This window comes from Pyxicephalus adspersus, chromosome 4 (assembly GCF_032062135.1).
Source record: "Pyxicephalus adspersus chromosome 4, UCB_Pads_2.0, whole genome shotgun sequence".
NCBI lineage: Eukaryota > Metazoa > Chordata > Amphibia > Anura > Pyxicephalidae > Pyxicephalus > Pyxicephalus adspersus.
In genome coordinates, this window is record NC_092861.1 from 93,767,928 (window position 1) to 93,783,885 (window position 15,958).

Consider the following 15,958-nt stretch of genomic DNA (forward strand, 5'->3'; position numbering starts at 1 on the left):
TCTTACAATATTTTGTTGGAAATGTGATGTTCATTTTAGTTTTTGTTTTAAAATGAAGACTGCATTGCTTATTTTGTTCATTACTGATCTGCCCTCATCCTATGTATAATGGAATTGTTTTATCAAATTAAACAGTAATTTTAATTGTATTTTTCCCTACATCCTACATTGTCTCTAATAACTTTTTCTGTTTTATCAGGAATTGCAGCTTAGTTTGCTTATGAAAAAATAGCTAAATCACTGAACTTTTAAATGAAATTTCTTACATTGATACTGAAAATATCAACTGTTACTTTGCTGCAGTGTTCTTTCCATAGCTTTTTCATATAGATAATTATTTTAGAAACTGTATAAGACTGTAATTACTAGACAAAAAGACATTGGAATGTAATTAAACATTTTCCTGTGATCACCCATAAAATACATTCCTTTACAAAATGTTATTTGTTCAGACTCATGGTACTGGGAATTAGGAAAATGATAGTTTGTTAAGTTATACTGCATGCACTTTAGCTTCATAAACACTTATTATACCACTGCTTGGGGGCTTTGGATCTAAGGTTTTTTGAACTTCTCCTTGGGCTGTTGAAACTATGTGGCTTCATTTGTCTATTTCGTTCACATATCCTGCAGGCTTGTCCTTGAAGCCCATGTATTATTGTAAGGAATTTCATGGTATCTATACAACTACTTCATGTACTAGTGAATATTTTTGTTTTCAGTGGTCTAAATACCAGTATTGTTAAATTATGTAATTTCTAGTGTCCCAAAAAGTAAGCCTGGACATGTGCTAATGGTTCACCATAAATGACAACCGCTGTCTCCCAGTGGGCTGGGAATTCAATTGCATGAGTTGTAACATTTATTCAGTGTCAACATATTTAGCAGCAATGAACAGCTGGAATATTTTTTTTTTGGGCTTGGGGCTGTCATTTGCCTGGAATCATTTGTAACATTAGTCATAAGTGCTAAAGTTTCTTTGTGTTGCCCTCCCAGCCAGAAGATTCAGCTGTCATGATAATCACAACATGAGCCTGGTACTCTTCTTATGCCAGCTTCTGATTAATGCTTTTCAGGACTGTTTGTGCTTCATTAGCTGTTTTTAAAATAACGTGAGAGGCTTTTTATGATTTTTTATAAAATAAAAATAGCTGTGGTGTAGTGTAAAACCTATTGGTTAAAATTTGTCTTATATCTCCTTCTACTTTAGATGTGCAGAGGTTTGACCCTGTTGCTCCAGTTCTAATTTTGCCTCTGCCTGCTCTGGCCTTTGTGTATTCCATTCTTCCAGTGTTCTATCTTTATCCAAAGATCTTTTATCTGGTAGTGTGAAGATTGAGAATAGGTGCTACACCACTGGGTTTTCTCTTTCAGTAGAATTTACCCAGTTCTGGAGACATTATCCTTGATAGGAAATTAACACTGTAAGGTGTGCTGGAGAAGGTGAGCAAAGGGAAAATGTCAGTTAATATTGTATATTGCTTCCTAGGTAGATGCTAGGAATATGTTCCTTAAAATATAGTAAATTTACCTTCTAAAATCAGGTCCAATTTAAATTCCAGCTCCAGCCAAATCTTTGTTGGTTGACAAGAAGTGCAGTTGAGTTGAAACCCAGGCAAGATATTGGCATACATAGTGTTTCCTCTTTACTGCTCAAAAAAGAGACAATAGGAAATTTTTCTAATAGGGAAGGAAAGGTATATGTTTGCACTACCTTTATTTATATAGGTGCTGCATCAGGTACTGTCCAAAAGGTAGTCAATGTGTTTTTTAAAAATGTATTTCTCTGTGTTTGAAATTTCACAATCATTTATTTATTTTGTTTAGGTACTACCATTTCCTAGTCAAGTAGTGTATAACAGAGTTGGAAAGTGTGGTAGCAGAACGGTCGTCTTATTGCTGCGCATCCTGTCTGAGAGGCACGGGTTTAATTTGGTTACATCTGACATTCACAATAAAACCAGACTGACCAAAAATGAGCAGGTAAGTAGAAATCCTGTGTGTTATAGTCAGAGAGGTCTGTTATTCAGTATTGTTTGCTTACTAGCGAACCCAGTTGGTTTACCCTAGTTGGTTTAACAAAACTAGTAATAATAATAATAACTATTGTGACCATTGGAAGTTTTCCTTTACCTTCTTTTTTGGGCAATATTGGGGATTGAAAATTTTAGATCAAATTGGGAGGGAAAGTTTAATAATCTGAGAACCAGACATCTATAAACAATAAACAGAGATTCTAACCTTTTTCCTTTTTGTGAAAAAAACAAGATGGTTTAGCTTTGGAAATAACATAAGGACAGATATATATTGCACAATTTAAGCACCAGATTACCATTTGCATTACACAAAGTATCTTTTAAGTTGTCTGTAAAGGTAGCATTCTGATGTCATATATATTTAATATGTTGGAAGTCAGATGGGTCAGTTTTTGTACTTTGTATATACACATTTTTTAGTAGAAAAAAACTTGTTCATAATACAAGAATAAGAAACTGCCCTGTCCCCAAGCAGCATTGTTTATTGCAGCACTGTGCAAAGGGTTTTGCAGATTGCTGAAGACCAGGGGTATAAAGCAGCCATTCTCAGCCAGGTTCCTGTGGAACCCTAGGGTTCCATTAGAAGTTGCCAGGGGATCCTTGAGTTGTGGCTGGATGACCTCCCATAAGGTGGAGCCTGCATAGATCTGGGGCCAACATCACTTGACAGTACCAACTGCATCAATCCAAGAACCTTTTGTAGATGTCTGTAAAAGTGACATTCTGACTACCAATATATGGGGGACATTCTTCCCACTGACATACAAGCAAATATCATTTTGCCCATTAACTGATTTATAGCAGGGATTCATTAACACCTGAAAATTACATCAAGGATTCCTCAGGGATAAAAGTTTGAGAAAAGGCTGACATAACGTAAAAAACAAGACTTCAACTATGCATTAAGCATTAAGCATAAGGAACTAGGCATAGGCATAAAGAACTAAATTTGTAACCAGGCACGTAGTAATAATAATCAATACTAAATTATCTTTCAACAATATATGATTTTAACTGTTTGTCAGCAATTCCACTGTTATTGTTAATTTTCATGTTTGAGCACAACATGATTGAAAAGACTACAGATTAAAGTGATATACTCCTAATATTTTGAATCAATGAAAGAGGAATCAGGGGCAGATGTTCAGAACTTTGCTTCTACCATCCTGTTCCAAGATCGAAAGAGCTCTATAGGGTCTCAGGAATAGGGTTATAAACAACTGAGTCTGGCAAAGGATTTTAAAAAATCACCAAATTATATGAATTGTATGAATTGTTATATTCTAAGTGTTGTATATTTCAAACAATGGCTAACTTGTTAAGGACTGGCTGGTGCAGCAAATTTAGCCCAAAATCTGATTTTTAATTTTAAAAGATGTTTAAGGTAACTGTTGGAAATCTTGTCTCACACATGCAATAATCTACAATAAAAAAATATTGTACCAATATAAACTGCATGGGTGATGTGCCAGCAAAAATAACACAGGTCAACATGTCATTTTCATCAGATATAATTTTATGTGGGCTTTGTAGTATTTTTGATGCGGATTTCAAATCGTGTTCAGTTTTTCTCTAGCTCGTCTAGTTTTTGTGATTGCAGCTAATTTTATATTGTGTGAAATTCATTAGAAATAGCCTTAACATATTACAATAATTAACGACAGTTTTCTTTTTTTTAAGGTTAGAGACCACACTAACTGTGATTGATTTAATTTGTCATCATGCCTACAAATTGCCTTAATTATCCAGACAGTTTTTGTTACGTGTGTGGTTCATTCACGACGAAAGCACAACGTTGCCAAATTACCACAGAACTTAAAAAGATATGCAAATTATATTTCGGCTGTCTACTTGGTGACTAGGATAAATCTTGGGCTCCGCATGTCATCTGTATCAGTTGTTCCAACGAACCGAGTGACTGGCTAAATCAGTGTAAAGCAGCAATGCTATTTGCAATCCCCATGGTGTTGAGAGAACCGTGAGGCCATCTAATCGACTGCTTTTTTTGCTGCGTCAACAAAATTGGATTCTCAGGTAAAACTAAGCACAAAATTGTATATCCCAGCCTTGATTCTGCAATTAGGCCTGTTCCCCATGATGATTCATAGCCAGTTCCTGTACCGCCACATGATGGACTTGCTTCTGTAGAAGGTGATGGGAAATGCGCTGGAGTTGCAGCCAGGTACAACCCCGAATCATCTGATCCTGACTACTTGACCGATGAAGATTCAGAACCAGAGACCTTTACACAAGCAGAGCTGATTGATCTCGTTTGTGATCTAAATCTCTCCAAAGACAAAGCAGAACTTAAACTAGCACTTGTTTGCAAAGGGTGTAACTGTAACTCACTACAGAAAACGAAATCATAACCTGACAACGTTCTTCACTAGTGATGGCTCACTGTGCTACTGTCATGTTTTAAGTGCACTCTTTAACAGTTTGTCACAAGAGCATGTTCCATCTGAATGTATCTTCATTGATTTCTCTAAAAGAAGCTTGAAAGCAGTCTTACTGCATAATGGTAATCCCAAACCAAGTTTACCGATTGCCCATTCCATTAACCCAAGGGAGCCCTTTGACAACATGAAGTTACTACTTGAAGCAATCCAGTATAAAACACAAGTGGAACATGTATGGGGATTTAAAAGTCATTGGCTTGCTGATGGGAATGCAAGGAATATTCACAAAATATTGCTGTTTCCTCTGCCTGTGGGACAGCCGATCTACGGGAGACCAATATGTCAAGCATTATTGGCTACCTAGATACCTATAAGCCCAGAACAAGCAATGTCAAGTTTCTGCCTTTGGTTGATCCGCATAAAATATTTCTGCCAACTCTCCATATAAAGTTAGGCTTGATGAAGAACTTTGTAGGCCATGGGTAAATCAAATTCCATGGGTTTTCAGTACCTTGTTGGGAAGTTTCCAAACATAAGCCCTGTAGAAATGAAGAAAGGGATATTTATAGGGCCACAGATCAAGTCTGTTTTGCAGGATGATGTTTTCAAACAATCTCAGCAGCTGAGCTAGAAGCTTGGGATGCATTCAAGTGGCTGTGTAAAAATTTATTGGGCAACCATAAGTCTCCTGCATACAAGGAACAAGTTCAGAGTCTGCTTGATTCATACCAGAAACTGGGTTGTCGCATGTCATTTAAAATACATTTCTCGCACTCACATGTTGAATTCTTCCCGCAAAATTTTGGTATGGTGAGTGATGAACAAGGAGAATGTTTTCACCAGGACATTCAGTTAATGGAGCACCGGTTTCTGGAATAAAAGTATGATGGCTGACTACTGCTAGATGCTGTACCGCGACAATCCAATCTGAAGAAACAATGGTACCTGACTGACATTTCAGTAGATCTATACCACAGTATGCCTTATTTTACCTCACGCTGAAGATGTATTAACATTCAGTTCAATGAAGCTTACATTTTAGTACATAATACATGCACATACAATGTTAACCATATTAGTACTCATAACTCAGGAACTGTACATGTTAGGGAAAAACTGACAACAGATCTGAAATCTGCTTGAAAAACGGATTTAGAAAAAATTGCTGTGGTTTCAATTTTTTGTTGACCTGTGTAATTTGCTGTTCACAATGGTCATTAAAAACATATACATCGGCAAAGAACAAGCCTTCTAGAACAAAACACTGTTGACTGATAAATGAAAGAGAACTTTTGGTCACAGTGGACAAGTTTGGCACCGGCCACAAACAGCATTTTAGAGGAAGAACATCATACAAGCTGTGAAGGATGGTGTTAGAAATGTTATGGCATGGTGTTGCTTATCTGCTTCTGGGCCTGGACAGCTTGCAGCCACTGGGTCTGATTTAATAAAGCTCTCCAGGACTGGAAAAGATAGACTATCATGGTAGACCCTGGGTGATCCAGCAAACCTGGAATAGATCTGGTCCAGGATTCAAAACATGTGCTAGCAAATAGCAAATGACATTGAAGAAATCCATTCCAGGTTTACTGGATTACCCAGCTTCACTGATGAAAATGTATCCTCTCCAGCCTTGGAGAGCTTTAACCCCCCTAGCGTTCTTATTCTGTCTGTATTTCCATGCAAAAGGCATTACATGGACATTTATTTTACATTGTAGGCCTATAATTCTTAGGCATAACTCACCAAAATATGTCCAATATTTATTACATTTAATATTAAACTTTAAATAAAAAAAACACAAAAATCTGTTAAAAAATACAGAAACATGTAATATAACTGTACAGTAGCATGTATAATATATATATATATAATATAATATAATTACATATATAAAGATTTCTTTTTATTGGACTCAATACAGCTATTTTGTATTGAATCAGTACAAAATTATTTTAATTTCCCTGCCGCTCCTCTCGCCCGCACCGACATCACCGACTATCAAAGGAAAAAGACGTGCCCGGAGGAGCTGCTGTTTTAAGCGTCCCTGAATGTGACTCGGGATTACCGCATTTTGCATTGTAAATCCACCCTGAGTCACACTCGGGATTACCGCTAGGGGTGTAATAAATCAGGCTCATGAACCTGGAAGATTCCCAAGAGGGAATGTTTGAAGGTATGTCAGATTCCCTGTTTTATAAATAAAGACCATTGTGTTTTATTGTAATATCTGTATTTTTTAATATTCTTAAAATATATAAAAATACAAATTTTACATGAAGGTATGGAAAATGAAATGTTATCAGGGAGCAAAAGCCTAATTTATAAATTGATAAATAAATTATATCTTGGCTTGTTTCATGCTATCAGTTCTATCAGATGGATGAAGGTACTTAAAGTAGCAAAGTTCAACTAAAAAAATAAAATACAGACATAACTGGGTAAGTGTTAGGCTGTATTCCAGTTTTAAATGGCCTTGCCTGAATAAAACCCTTCTCACTGTCTTATCTATTTTTAGATGGAGTTGATAAAGAACATTAGTACTGCTGAGCAACCGTATTTATTTACCCGACATGTTCACTTTCTTAACTTTTCAAGGTAAGTTTGTATGCTAGTAAGACTACGTTACGGTATTTAAAAGCAAATTACTGTATGCATTTGTTTGACTTTCTTAGTGCTAAAATATTTTGATTTTGTAGCTCTTTAGAGAGAAAATTGAGCCATTCTCATTAAATTTTGATCTTTAATGAGTACCTAGAACATACCTTGAAAGTCTTAGAGCCCCTTCCCATTTTGTACAGGGCAGCTGGTTGTAAAAATATAAACAAAACTTTATACTTTGGTGTGTGATATTCTGCTAGCACCATGATTTCATAAAAAGCAATTTCATAGGGACTGACAGGAAGATGGCTAGTGATTCTGGTCCTGCCAATTAGTGTTTATTGCTAGTGTTTTTTGTTTTTTTTGTGAAAATAAAAATCATTTTTTAATTACATTATCTTTTACTGAATTTCCTCTTTTACACTTAAACACACAAAAAGGAGGATGTTACTTTTTAACCTCCTAAGCGGTTATCCCGAGTGTGACTCGGGGTGGATTTAAGTTGCAAAAAGCGGTAATCCCGAGTCACACTCAGGGTTACTTTAACCTAAAAAAACAACACACTTACCTTTATCCGTTGCTGTCCCCCGGTGTCCTGCTCGTCTCCGCAGGTCCTGAGGACACATCTGCCTCTTCTGATCTTCAGCCGCGAAGTGCAGAGCTGTGATCAATGAGGTTTCCTGTGACGTCGGTGCGTCCGGGACTTAGCGGCGGGAAATTCAAAATCATTTTGTATTGAATTCAGTAGCTGTAAAATAGCTGTAGCTATTAGTAGTAGCTGTATTGAGTCCAATACAAAGAAATATTCATAAAATATATAAATATATATAAATATATATATATATATATATATATATATATATATATATATGCTGTACAGTTTTATTATATGTTTTTATTAAAATTTTTATATTTCATTTTTTTTCTAAATTTATTAACTATTGAACATATTTTGGTGAGTTTTGCCTAAGAATTATAGCCTACAATAATTTCTATGCAAAAAATTGTAACACTTTTTACACGGAAATTTGGACAGAATCAGACTGCTAGGGAGGCTTAAACTCTCCCTCCGCAGGCATTTCTTCTATTACTGCAGCACTTCCAAAATTTGTTTACAATGGATGTTTTTCTTTATAGTATGCTGCAATCTAGCAGTAACCATAATCTAAGAAAAGTCTGCGACTATGCAGTTTGTTTGCAGGATAACAAAATATTTTGGCAGACTTGATGGACTTATGTTCTTGAAGTATCTTATCAAGACCTTACATTTTCAGTCATGTAACCCATAATCATTTTAGACCATAGTTACATTTAAAAAAAATTGTGAAGGTAATAAAAAACAATGTTTCCCAAACATAAATATGTCAGTAGGCCTATAACTGAAATGTAGGAATGGGTTTTAGAGCTTTAGTGGTAAATTATATTCTTAACAGGTTGAAGTACTTTAAATTTTTCTATTTTTTTGAGACGCATATGTTTATGCAGCATGGATATTAAACTGTAGGTGGTGATTGTTGTATTAAATATTTTAGCATACAATTTTTATGCTCATACACATGTGTTAGGAAAACTGATATTTTCCTTAACATTACTGTCATTAAAAAAGCACATTCACCATTTTGTGAATGCTCATAATTTCACTTTAAAACATATGAACTTCTTTCCAAAAGCAGGCCATGATGGGCATGTCCAAAACAAGCATATTACTGTCACAAAAAATTGCTGCATGTATTAATGCAAGCAAGTTAAGGTATATTTATAATAATAATTTAAGGTTTATTATGCTCATCAAAAATTCACACAATTTACATGTTTGTTTTGCCCAAATAAATCCAATTAGAAAAAATGTGTAAATCGTTGGTGCAAGTTGTTTGAACCTTAGGTGAAAACATTTAAAAATAGACCTAATAGTGTTCAGTATAATAATTCCATTTTATTTTATTTCTTTTTTATAAGCATGGAAACCAATGACAAGTGTCAAGTAAAAATCTGTTGCTGGTGCTAAAGAACCTCCCCTCCAGCTGTATTATTGTTTATCAGAACCCTTACTTTTCACCTTAAATGAATAGCTTAGCTAGAATGTAAACATGAAAAACTGTACAGGCATTCAAAAAGTTACCTAAAATAGATGTGTGTGACAAACAAAGCTAAAGACCATTTCTGCTATCAGTTGGCTTGCCGAAAGTATATGAGTATAATGTTTAGTGTTATCTATCAGAACTCACAAGCTTTAACAGTAAACAGATAATAATGATTGAAGATGGATGATTTTTTCATTACCAACAAAAAAGTGCCTGATAGTTTTCCAAAGAAACATCATTTAAAGGTGGGATGCAGATAAAGGCACAGCCCAATAATAGCCATGGTGAATTCATACGTGAAACAATCTAATAGGCAAGACTGTATTTTCTATAACTAGGGTAAGTTAGATTGTTTGGGCACCACCAATTCTCGGTGTTTAAACTTGATGATAACCTAATGCTTTTTCCTTTTCTGTTTATTTCTGGATATCTGTAGCTTCTTTTTGCAAGGCAACTACTGGGTGAAATTCATTCAAAGGGTTGTTTGGAGAAAAATTAATCTTCATTTTCTCTTGTTTGGCATTCTGAACTACTATTAGTTTTACTAAAATATCCATTCATATATGTCTGTGGCAGCATAATTTCTCAATAAAGACCTGATAATGGGTAATATACAGAAAAAAATCTTTACATAGGAGTAAGGAGAATAAATAATTGTAAATCATTGAGGATATTCTTGTCATTTCTTATAAAAAGTGTGATTGAGATGGATAATAGGTTCCATTAGATGAATATGGGGTTGTAAAATCCTCCATATAAAAAAAGTATATGTTTTTCTGTGGAAGAGCATAAATTCTGAGGGTTTCTGGATAATTTAGGGCAAATTGAATAAACGTCTTTAATAGTTTTTGGAATAATGGATGTTGACAATCAAATAGTGTTGTGCCTTGTGAGAATGTATGTTTCCCTACATCTTCCAGTTCACTGACCTATTGTTCCATCTTAAAATTTTGACCCTAATAACCTTTTTTTTTTTGCCACCATCTTTTTTTATATTATGTAAATTTATACTATGAATTAAAAATACAGCTCTTCTGAATCTTTAAGCCTGATTTCTGGCCCCAAGACCGTTTTCATCAGTGAAGCTGGGCGATTCAGCAAACCTGCAATGGATTTCTTCAAAGTCATTTGCTGTTTGCTAGCAAATATTTGTAATCCTGGACCATATCCATTCCAGGTTTGCTAGATCACCCATCCTAATTAACCACCTGGCCGTTAAACCCGACCTTGGTTCGGGGCAAGAACACTTGCAAAAAGTGTTAAACCCGAACTTTTCTCAGGTGGTTAAAAATATAAACAAACGTTATATTGCAATCCGATTGTCATACATTGTAAAGAAAATACTTACCCTGTCCCCGCAGCTCCTCAAGCAGCAATAAAAAATGTGCTATTGCTGCTGGCATCTGCAGTGAGATGTGAAGCACAATTCAGAAATCTTGCATTGTGCTTTGCATCTCTCTGGAGATGCGAGCAGCAGCAGCTCCAGCGTCTGTGTGCCTGTGTGAGCAGGCAGGGAAATCCCCCCCTCACATCACCCCGGAGGATGAGTCATCTTCCAGTGATGTGATTGGGGATGTATGGGGGTGTGTCAGGGAGGGAAATTTAAAAGCAGATTACAATGTAATCTGCTTTTAAATGGTTTTTACGGTACAAAAACACCCCACAACATAAAATAACAATAAAAGTACATTTTCAATTTTATATTTTATTTTTAGATTACATTGTTGTCTATTATTTCATTATTTTTTAAAATTATTATTTATAATTATGTATTATATTATAATTTATGATTATAATATAATAAATCAATATAATTATCATACCCGGGAGTTAATCCTAAGAGCCCACAATATAAACAAAAATTTCTATGCAAAAGAAATAGGATCACTTTTTGCATCAAAAAACTGACAGAATTAGAAGGCTAGGGGGGTTAAGCTGATTTTTGTGTTTTTTATTTAATTGTATTAAAAGTACATTTTTTTTTTTTTTTACATGATTGTGTGTTTCAGACTTTTTTTTATATTCATGATATCTACTAGACCCTTGTTCGGATATATTTCTGTAACTTACAGGTCTACAATTTAAAAAAAAATTTCATGAAAAACAGTGTACCACTTTAGGTACAGAAATCTAGACATCAGTGAAACGCCCAGGTGGTTATTGAAATTGTATCGTCTCCAGTTTTGTCTTTGTACTTTTTGTGGAGATTCTTGGTCCACCATCTTGAGCAAGTAAGATTTATGTTCTTTGGTTTCCAGGTGTAATCTTTTTTCTGAATTCTTCCTAATAGCTTTCCATCATTTTGAATCACTTCTGTACTGGGCATACAAGGTATTGCTGTGGCTGAATGTAGAAGCCCAACAAGGTACCCATTACTGGGTAATTCCTTTTCTCCACCTACTGCTCATAGTAGCCCTTGATGTTTCAGAGCACATGTTAACAACATACTGAACATTGGTGAACTTCTGAGAGAAGGGAAGGGACAATATAATTCCCAAAAGGCCAGTGTACTTAACCCTTCTTTATTGTATTATTGTATAAGAAGGGAGAGCAAGATCATTAAAAAAGAAATTTCCTGATATAACAGGTTGCTGACTCTAAGTGAGGTTTATTGTGACACTCCAGAAAGAACTTCTTGACTAGTTGAGTATGGATGGGGCAAAATACACAATAATCATGTATTCCTATCTTCCTGTTAGAGTGTCAGATATAGATGTTTTTGCTGCAGGATGCAGGAAGGCAGGATTAGTATGCATTGCATCCATCTCATTGCTCAGCTAGCTGCCAATGTTCTTTTTTAAATATTGTAGTTAAAATCAATTTTTATTGAGGTTTAAGTAAAATTATGGTCTCCTATCAATATATGTGCTACAGCATTTAATGTAAGTGTATGTGTTTCTAACGTTCTATAGTCCAGTGGTCGCCAACCTTTTTGGTCCCGTGGACCACTAAAATTACCGGCCCCTTACCGCGCATGTGTGGGAGGCCCGTTGTCACCCAAAGGGGGAGAAAACTCCCCCATAGTGAGGTCATAATACCATAACCCCGCCCACTCTCCCATCGCAGATCTGTGTCCAGGGTCTGGGAAGAGGATTGTGTGAGGTTTGCTGCAGAGAAAATAGTTTAAATGGGGGGAGGGGTGGTTCCAGAAATTGGTAATTATCTGTCTGTAGAGTGGGAGGAGAGCTGTTAGATAAGCTACTGCAGACAGTGTTAAGCTACGTACACACTTCCAATTATTATCGTCGGAAAACGAACGACGAACGTTCCTGCACGATATACACGAACGATCGTATAGCACCGATCCTGCACATAGAGGTAACGACACGATCGTTCATAGATATTGTACACACAATAGATACGATCGTTTAAGCGATAGAGGAACTATGTGCACGACAGGAAAGTGAACGGACGTTCGTTCATCACGCATGCTCTGAACATGGACGATCAACGAACGACCGTACACACGAACGATGTTCAACGATCGTCGTCCAATCCGATCCGCCGGTCCGGTCGTTCGTTTCCAGCGACTTTCCTCGTTCGTCGGCGTCGTTGGTTACTTTTTTACGAACGATTTTTTGCCCAATCGATCGTTCGTCGTTCGATTGGAACGATAAAAATTGGAAGTGTGTACGCACCTTTAGGAGAATTGTGATAAAAATTAGTGACAATGGACACTTCAAAAGGAACAATGTGATGAGAATATGTTTACCAGAGTGTGGGCACTTCTACATACACAGTGGCCCTTATTTATTAAAGCTCTCCAAGACTGGAGAGAATACACTTTCACCAGTGAAGCTGGGTGATCCAACAAACCTGGGATGGATCTGGTTCAGGATTCAAAGCATTTGGTTGCAAATAGCAAATTACATTGAAGAAATCCATTCCAGGTTTGCTTGATCACCTAGCTTCACTGGTTAAAGTGTATTCTCTCCAGCCTTGGAGATCTTTAATAAATAAGGCCCAGTGTGTTCGCTGAGAAAATGTCTTGGTTAAAGTGCAGCTCTATGAGGAGTTTGAATGTGCATGACTACATAACACATTTTTTTATTACATTCAATGTTGGTGGCAGACTCTAAAGGAAATATATTTTGTATACCATACAGTGGGAACAAGTTAAACTTTTGTTTCTTGTGAGCAGCTGGTCATTGCTAAGAATGATCATGTAGTGGTTTGTGGCAGCTTCACATGGTGAAGAATATTCATATACTGTAGGCAGTTTGTTAAAGACTTGTAGTCTGTAGTTTGTATGAAAACAAGAAACTGTGGAAGAAGCAGGGACATATACATAAAGTATTTACATAAATTTACAGATATTTACATATACATAAAATTCCTTCAATTCCTTTTAATCCTTATAGGAGATGATAAGATACTAAAAGGCAACTATGACAAGCATTTAAATCCTGAATTGATTAATGTGAACAGGTCATTTTTATAATTCACAATTTTAAGTCTAAAAGAATAATATAGTACTGTAATATGCAATACTGACAGATAATACAGATTAGGTGTTAATATATATGCAGTGACTTGTATACATCACTTTGCCAGGATTTTCAGTGTATGATTTATATTATTGTCTGCTAAGAAGAAACAAATGGTCAACACATTTATCATGCATAGTCAACCGATTTAAGTGATTAATAGGCTGCTAGGTGTTGGCAGCTCATAAAAAGCGTTGTTATTATTTGCAAGAACAATTGCTATCTGCTGATTTATAAACTCGAGTAACTTATTTGCGTTTGGCACAGTAAAAAAAAAAAATATATATATATATATATATATATATATACACATGCTCGATATTTACGCGCCAGACGGCGAAGTCTATTACCGTGAGTCGGGCCCGAGTTCTAGTGAACTCGCCTGCTGGTTTCCCTGCATAGATCGTGAATACGCCAATTAAGGCTATTAATTTTCAGCTGCGCAATTCAGGAGATGTTAACCTCAATGCTGACGTGATAGGAATTGATTAGCGCACACCTGCGTGCTGTTCTGTGTTCTCCAGTCTATTTTACAGGTCAGTTTGAATCTTTTAATGCTTGATTTTTTTTTGTGTTACTTTTTTATGTTACATTCTACTCCATCACAAACTTGCTTCATTTATAGTTACATTTGTTGCACTTCTTGTTACTTTTTCTTTTGGTTGCAACACTGCAAACTCATTTCTATCAAGCTGGATATATAATAAGTGGCACTTTCAAATATGTCATCACACAATAGTATCAGTGTAAAAAATATGTGAACAAACATTTGTGACCTCATACAAATTTTGTTCCAGTTTGACTTTAGAGAAATCAAATATTTTAGTAAAGGATTATAGGCAATTCATGTATTAAGGAACATTTAGTGATTTCACTTGTGCATACACTTATGCAATACATATGCATTTTAATTAGTACTATTTTAACTGGACTGGTTTGTGTGTGTGTGTGTGGTGGTGGGGGGGGGTAAGTAAGTTTGCTTGGATGGTATGCATTGATGTGATTTTTTTGTAATCCTCATGATTGCTAGCTTCATCTGTCGCTGCAATATTTTTGTGCCTGGTTTGTAATGCCAGTTTCTGTAGTTTAGCAATTCTTCAGCGATGTGCTGTCATTTTTTCCCCAAGTATTGAGTACAAATGTCTGCATGGTTTCCACACCAAACTCCTACTTAACCCCCTCGTTGCCTTTGTCACATATTGGTATTTAATTTCTTTTTTTTTTTTTTTTATAGCCTGACATTTGCACTCATGTTGATTTGTCCCCACACAACTCCTGTGTTCATTTGTAGTTGTGTTATAGGTTTGTAGGTTTGTTGTCATTGTGCTGTGCTGCCTGATCTTAGCCCTATTGTATACAAAGACACTTCCAGTTGCTGTCCAAACTGGTTGTCAATTAGTTGTCCAGCTGAGTTGCATACTCATTCTAACACACCTAATTAGATGGAAGGAGGTCCAGGTTGCCAAGCACAACATCAAAGCACATTGATTGCCAAGCTCACAAGCAGGGTCTCGCACTCTTAGAAATGAACAGATGTTGTGTTGTTGCTTAACTTAATGTTCATAAATACTGCAGTGTATGCACTATTTAAGTGTTTACACAAAACAAATAGTACTAGTATATCAAAGTTCCAAGGCCAAATCCACCTTGTGCCAAACATTTTCTTGCTGTTCCATCCCTTCAGGGTGTTTTTGCAGATTTGAATGGCATTTTAGATGTTGGCCCACTATATATAATTGACTTACTCCCCTCAGGTTGGTAGTGGAAGCACATAAATGTGGATTCCTTCTTTTAACCAGAAGCAATATCCTCCATGAATGTTGCTTGTGGCCAAGCCCATGATATCCAAAATCATAGGAAAAAATAGGCAATCTTTTCAATGTGAAGCAATAGGGTCCAAAAAGCCCTCTTTGCCTATTTCTTTTTTCTAATTTCTCTTTTCTATGTATATGTACACACATCTAAATACATACATACAGGTTTGGCTTTATGTGCACTCTTGTCTATACATACATGAGTGCATATGAAGCAAAACAAGCAATATACACAAATAAAATACAAACTTACCTTAATGAGGACAGTGCAAAAGTGCGGTGCATTTTTCAACTGATAAAACAGTTCAAGCACACGTAGCGGGTCCGCCGTGGTGCACAACTATGAGCTACACACTCCTGAAGCTTGGCCCAAAACTATGCGCATCAAACAAATAGGACAATTGTGCTGTTTTTAGCTTTACAAATAATTCAGAGGACGGGACAGCTTAAAAACAATCACAATTGTCTTTTTAAACTGTGTGTCCTGGGAGATTGGAAAGGAGATCACATAACAAACCCCCCCAAAAAAAACAACAACAT

The 15,958-nt window shown here is 36.0% G+C and overlaps 1 protein-coding gene across 1 annotated transcript in view; it reads left to right on the forward strand.

The window, feature by feature from the left end:
- The window catches only part of UST (uronyl 2-sulfotransferase), a 149,234-nt gene that overhangs the window by 98,052 nt on the left and 35,224 nt on the right, over window positions 1–15,958 (forward strand). The window contains exons 3-4 of the mRNA XM_072409035.1: window positions 1,828–1,983; window positions 6,954–7,033. Of these exons, the coding sequence (XP_072265136.1) occupies window positions 1,828–1,983; window positions 6,954–7,033 (236 nt within the window). The remainder of the gene's footprint in view (window positions 1–1,827; window positions 1,984–6,953; window positions 7,034–15,958) is intronic.